The sequence below is a fragment of the Varroa destructor genome, unplaced genomic scaffold, assembly GCF_002443255.2.
Source record: "Varroa destructor unplaced genomic scaffold, Vdes_3.0 BEIS01000007.1, whole genome shotgun sequence".
NCBI lineage: Eukaryota > Metazoa > Arthropoda > Arachnida > Mesostigmata > Varroidae > Varroa > Varroa destructor.
Window position 1 is genome coordinate 23,375,966 of NW_019211460.1, and position 6,542 is coordinate 23,382,507.

Here is a 6,542-nt window from a genome sequence, read left to right on the forward strand (position 1 = left end):
GAGTAAACGCGCGTAAGACTTTTGCGGTAAACCGAAACACCGCTCGTTTCTGTCTTAGCTCATCAAAATGTCTAATATTCTCCTATTTTGTGTCCAGTATCTCTCCTAGCCCAATTAGGTAAACTGTCGAAACCAAAGATTGTGTTACCTCGCTATACACGACTGATAAATGCAATATTGAAATTGTTCCACGTTTTTCTCCCATACACCTGGCGTAAACCATTTCAGTTAAGTAACTGTGATATTTATACAGGTAGGTAATTATTCTACTAAATGGATATGGTGTATGCGCTAATTATTCGTATTTTGAACAGAATAATTTTCGAGACCTTTTCCAAATCTCGAAGCAGTATATTGTATCCAACAACGTTGCTTCGTCGCGCTAGCAATGTTGGTAGCATTTGGAGAGAATCGCTTTGTCATGGCGGAACGCGGCGGCAGATATAAATTGTTGGACAGTGAGCCTGAGCTGTGTAAATTTCAAAGAATCCATAAAAGGTCGGTGCAGTGTCGTTCAATTCAGCAATACAAAACGAACTAAACGTTTTGTAGTGCGAAAAGCTTTAAAACGTGACAAAACAATAGAACGTTTATTTAGAGTGTATTGGATACGGGTCACTGATAAAAGATGGTGGGGGGACCAATTCCAATCCCAATGGAAGTCCGCAGCATTGACCCCATCTATCGTTCGACTAATCACCAAAAACCTCGACATGAAGGTACGCAACATGGCCAATAGAAGCGTTGTAAACCTACAATGCTGCTAAATAAAATCTGGGTTTAACTATTGGCTCTTGTCGTTATGTTTATTAGGGTGCAAGAGAGTGTGGAAGATTTTCTAGTAGTTGTTTATATTACATTCTTTGTGATCACATGACATTAAGCGATCTTTTCTTTTAGATTACAAAGTTTACTTTATTGCGTTTAACTCAAAATGGTAAGATCTGAACTGTAATTCAATTGTATAACAAATGTTGCAAAACAATGTACCGTTATTATCCGAATCAGGCAATGCTGGCTTCGAGAAGAGACAACGGATAAAGTTAAGTTTAGTAACAGTCCGTCGATACGGCAATTAAATAACTTAATGTAATATCTGACCCTACAGCATATTTTTTGGCCAGTACACTCGGGCACGATGGGTTAACATGGGTTTTATTTACGTAGGACTTGAAGCCTGTATCTTGTTCCATACCGATACGTTAGATTACGTTCATATTTTTTTCTTACAGTTGTCGTATTATTCACCTAACGAATATATTCACGGATACCTTCTCCGTGTGGATTAAACCTATTTGTGTTGTTTTCGCAGCCTCGTTTTCGACAGGTCAGAATTTTTTCTTCATCTTCTAGGCCTTCTAGTTTCTAGATTCAGCGAGGTGGCAGATTTCTTTCCCATTTACCGTTTGAGCATCATCAAAACGAGCAGGTTATCTACAAGTTCGCTCTTCGTAGCAAACGAAAAAGCGCTGACGAATTCTCATGTCCTTTGGTAGGCTTTCTCCGTTCTTTCACTTACCCCCGTCCCTATTGCAGATTGCCCAGTAGTAGTATACTCGGACTCCACTAAAACACGGTTGGTTGCGAGCGACAGCTTGCCTCCGCCGCAGACTATACACGCACATCCACGCGCACAAGCGAAACTGTTTTAAAAGAGAACGACCGGCTAATACCTCGCATACATCGTGCTAGAACTCCTCCCGCTTGTTTCTGCATAATAAGCTTATTCGTACGTTGCTGTCGCAAGTTATACAGAGCTCAACGAGAGAGGAAGCGTGCTTTTACTCATCGTACACACCGTCACAGTCGCGGGCGAACGGGATCTCGAAGCCCCTAGATCCAGACCGAGGGGAGCTACTGCAAAGTGACTTGTTGTAGACAGTCAGCATAATGCTGTTGCTGGTAATGCAGAGGAACAAGTTAGTCGGGTTGAAGGGAGCGAGCCCCTAGCCGACCCGACGACAACGGTAACATCGTATATTGAGCCAATGAATGTGGAAAAACTACCGTTACGCCAACGGAAGTGGTGGTCGTTCGTACTCGGCGAAAACATTTGATTAAGTCAACACGTACCCGCGCCGCTACGGCTGTGGCTGCTGCTGCTGCTTCTTCTTCTACTACTACGACTGCTTTTGGGCTCGTCAGCGGACGCTTGAACGGGGTCCCCCGTAGCCACAGCTACATACGACGGGTTCTGCTTTGGCGTCCTCCGCTGGTAGTATTCAACAGCTAGCCTTCTCCTGGGTGGCGAGACATAGCTAAGGGCGACACACGGTGGGGTAAAGGCGGTTGGCGGCAAGACTCAAAAGAAGGGGCGACGGGCCATGCCTATGCCATCAGCCCACATCGCCTTGGGAACGATGGGTGTCTGTCTCATTTACAATTTAGATTTAGAGTCGCAGTGCTGTGCAAAGCTAGTAGCAGTAACAGCCAGGTTAGGCTACTTCGTTTCCGATGCCTACGTCTGCTGACAGTTTTTCGAGCCGCAGACAGAAGAAAGAAGCTCGGGAAACAAGGGGCATTGAAGAGGAATAAGGGAAAAGGTTTTTGGAGAGGGGAGGGGGTAAAAGCTTTGGCATTAAACGCGGTAGAGATTCCTGTATCGACTAAGGGTTGAACTTGTTTGGCGCGAAAACGGCGGCCGATAACGGGAGTTTCTGGCGCGAACTATTTGCACTTCCATAGATACGAAAAGAAGAAGCTATAGGTTTTGTTGCGACCGTCTGAAGAAAATGAGTGGGGCGCGATTATTATGATGAGTGGTTCTCGGTTATTGCCATGTATGGAGCTGCGGAGCTTCGGGCTTGCCCTAGTGATTGGTCTGTATAGATATTTCTAATAGTAGGTATTAATAGACAAATTCCATTCAAGTAATACCTCTATTCGGTTGGAATTCTCCTTTACTCTAAATCAATCAGTTTCCACGAAATTATAGGAACAGGTGACAGATATGGACCTGATTCCACTCATCAAGATTTGAAAAGAACGTGCGTAAGGAACTCCATTACTAGACGTTTCACCGTCAACAAACTCCTTAACGGTGATAAGAGCTCTTTCAACTGTTGTCATCATGTTGGCATCATGCATACCTCTCAAGTGTCAACTTTGCCTCCTCTAACGCATTTCGATATATATTCCCTTACCTCATGTAAGATCTGTCATTCTCTCTCAGATTTGCCGGGTACCCCTGCTCGCGAAACCGGCGCATAGATATCTGGGACCGTATCACTTTTCCATTATGTTACATGCTGGTACACCTTCTACTTTGTATCAATAAAATAAACATTGTCAACCGGCAACAAAGACACTCCGGCAATCCATCAGTCATAACAAGCTCGTATGTCTGCTACAGTTTTAATTTAACGCCTCTAGAGCTTTTCGTTCCGTCTCTCGTCGCTTTCCTTTATCCAAATGGATATATGGGTAACCAGCCCTTTTCCGCCGAGATCGAAAGGCTAGGAGAGGTAAATAAGCAGAGTAGGTTAGAGATAGCTGTGGTGAAAGGCCCGGTGCTGCGGTTATACTCGTGGCAGCCGCAATTTTTACCTTGTTGTTACGACTCACTGAAATGCCAGCAGGGACCATTGCCACTGAAGACTACTACCACTTGCCCATAGCTGCTCGCCGGTAACGTACAGCCTACAGAGATTTGAGTTGACGACTTTCTCTAACTGTAGTACATCAGCCCTTACCGAAGGCGGTTAGCTCTCAGCACATAACTGCGTGACTCTAATTGAAAATAAGCTATTCCTAAGTCTCAGAATCGTAATCGCGGCCTGCAGCCGCAGCATATAGGCTCACACAACGTAGATGTGCCAACGTTGGCCTCGTGTTAGACGTTAATTCCCGTCGCCATTTTCTTGCTGGTACTCATTCGCCAGCTTTGCGCAGCTCGTTGGTATTCATGCATTCATATATGACGAGAATGTATATGAAACAGAAGATGGAAAGGGTGCGTAGGCAACGCCATAATTCCGCATGTCCAAATGAAGCCTATGCCTCACGAGCCGCATAGCTCCCCTGTCCAAGCCTCCATGTATCTCTTACTGGACCTGTCGCGCAATCGTTTGCCTAGTAGTTGCTCACCGCGTGACTATTGTTAACTCCTTGCTCAGAGTTAGTGATCGTTAAAACGTAAGTCCGTTGATCTTAGCGAGTGCTTCTGTGCTCACTATCTGTCGTTATGTCGCTGCGAACCATAAAGCTATTTCTGATTCCTGAACACCAGTGTCTCACTCTCTAATGGTCGTTAGTACCGCTTTTGTCGCCGGGGAAGAGCTGCAACTGGACGGCAGTCAATGAGACTTGCACGACGAGGCTGTCTCGCTCGAAATGCGACTCACGTGCTTTGTCTGAATAACGAAGCATTGTTTGATTGAATAGAAGTGTCACATACCGACTTCACTGACAATCACGGATGAGTAAAGATCACTCTAGTAACTATCGTTAGTGGCAGGTCGTTTTTTCTCATTCGAAGCGTAAGAGTAGCTATGTTGCTTGCGTTGAAACTCTGTGATGGTGCAGTGAAAGTAACGTGTTTGCCTATTCAAGTTCGAGATACGGTGGTCTAGGTTCGCAATCGAACATAGACACGCTCTGTGAAGCAATCCTTAACAAAAGGAGTATAATCGAATGTAAATTCAAGCTATTTGTTAGTAGACTCCCCTATCGCTTCACTCGGCGAAGGCCCGGTTTGCAGATGTCAGGGAACCTTCAAGCCTCGGCGCGGATAAGAGAATCGTTGGCAGAATCCTTATCGTGTGCCTGAAGTACCTCAACAACAGAGAGCCACCTGATTGCCGATTATCAAACAGTGACAAACCGTTATTAATACATTCGGTGATTAGTTTTTTTCAGCATACCTAATTATCTAGATGTTGTATCTTTTAGCAATTCAGTGTTAAGATAACACGTCGATGAGCTTTACTTATTGGCAAAAAAAAACTTCTAGTTATTTACTCGGTGATATTCGATATGCTACATCCGCCATATTAAGTTCGTGCTTGGCTTTTGTACGGACCTGAATGTTCTTCGTTCGCAAAGTTCTCTAATCCACATCAACTAATAACTGAATAAATTATCCTAAATTTAATGTGTTACTAACTTAAGTTGAGTACTTTCAGTAATTAACGCAGGTTTCGTTGTTTGACGCCTAATAATGATAATAAAAAACATGCGCTAGTCACAATTTTTAGAGTAATATGAAATAACGGTAAATGCAATAAGCGTAAGTTACTAAATACAAAGGTTTTTGGGGTTCACTCGATGGTGAACTCTTTCACGCGACACAGTACAATACGATGGTGCCCGTTGATAGTGGGTTATTAAAGTTTGCCTTACAAAAGCAGGGTTTCCGGAAACGCCTGTAACAATCGCGTAAATCTGAATTATAGTCCGATATAAATAGGATTCGCTATCAGCTGAGTTGAGCTGTCCTAGATATTACAATCATGGTGCTTATTTCATTTTCCAGCCTATTCTGTGGGATCTATTCATCGTGGCCAAAAAGAAAAACAACCGGTTCAACACAAAGAATCGAGACAAGTAAAAAAAGCGTCGAAAAACAGGGTTATGCCGTACTGCGGCACAAGCAATTGGGTTGATATCACCAGTGAGGATAGCTGCAAATCCGAAAGGAAGTTCTCGGGGCAAGCGGGTCGAATACGGCGACAACAGTGTAGTTCATCGGCTAAATCTGGCAACCAGCAAGCTGGCCACAGGGAGCCGGGCGGAGTTCAGAACAAGAAGTACGCATTTCTAGCAGATTCGAAGACAGAGACTATAACATCCAGCGAGGTCATGCTGCCGATGAGTGAATGTAGCGAAACAAGTGTAAGAAATATCAATCACGAAGGGATGAAGCTACCGAGGCCGCTGCCACCCCCAATGCCGACACCAAAAAAGAGGAATAAGTGTTGTGCCGTCATATAGAATGTTGGTGCAGGCTGATTTGCGGTATAACTTATTTCGAGTGTACGTCGTTTACAGTGATACTGTTTCAAGTTCAGCTGGAAAGTTTGTTGTTAGATTCGGAACTTGGCTAACTGTGTATGGTTGATTTTCCTGTAGTGACGTAATGTAGTATCAGGCTCGAAATAGCTTCTGTTGTTTCGTGCGGTGTAGATGATACTATCTTGTAAATTAAAGGGAGGTCTTAACATATGGCCTTGACTGAACGAAAATCGTAAAGAGACTACGTGGAGTAGCGTTTGTTCACTGGTTGCATAGTGATACGGGTTTGCGAGGGGCAACGGCACAAATCTGTGGTTGGTGAAACAAATTTTCCAAAATAGATGACGGTGATAGACTAAATAAGCGTGGCAATAAATATATATATATATATATAGATACTCGAGTAATTACTAGTAATTTTTGTAGCAATGAGAACTGGGCATCGGTTTGATTTTTAAAATAGGGCAGACACCTAGGCATAAAGAGCAAAGCTAGTTTACAGGGAAAAAGCACTGGAGTTTTCAGACACGATAAACACGTTAGTACACGATACTATAAGTATAAAGCTTCGAAGTGAATATAAGTATGGC

At 43.6% G+C, this 6,542-nt stretch overlaps 1 protein-coding gene across 1 annotated transcript; it reads left to right on the forward strand.

Moving 5' to 3' along the window:
- The first annotated feature begins 397 nt into the window (after window positions 1-397).
- Window positions 398-6,342, forward strand: LOC111254240 (uncharacterized). Its single transcript, XM_022814867.2, has 2 exons — window positions 398-719; window positions 5,474-6,342. The coding sequence occupies exons 1-2, from the start codon at window positions 629-631 to the stop codon at window positions 5,929-5,931; spliced, it is 549 nt and encodes a 182-aa protein (XP_022670602.1). The 5' UTR covers window positions 398-628; the 3' UTR covers window positions 5,932-6,342.
- Window positions 6,343-6,542: the final 200 nt, after the last annotated feature.

Excerpts from the sequence above, each read along its gene's own strand:
- LOC111254240 (XM_022814867.2), top strand. The coding sequence starts at position 629 with ATGGTGGGGGGACCAATTCCAATCCCAATGGAAGTCCGCAGCATTGAC. Across the intron at positions 720-5,473 it reads CCAAAAACCTCGACATGAAG|CCTATTCTGTGGGATCTATT; the intron begins GTACGCAACATG and ends TTCATTTTCCAG.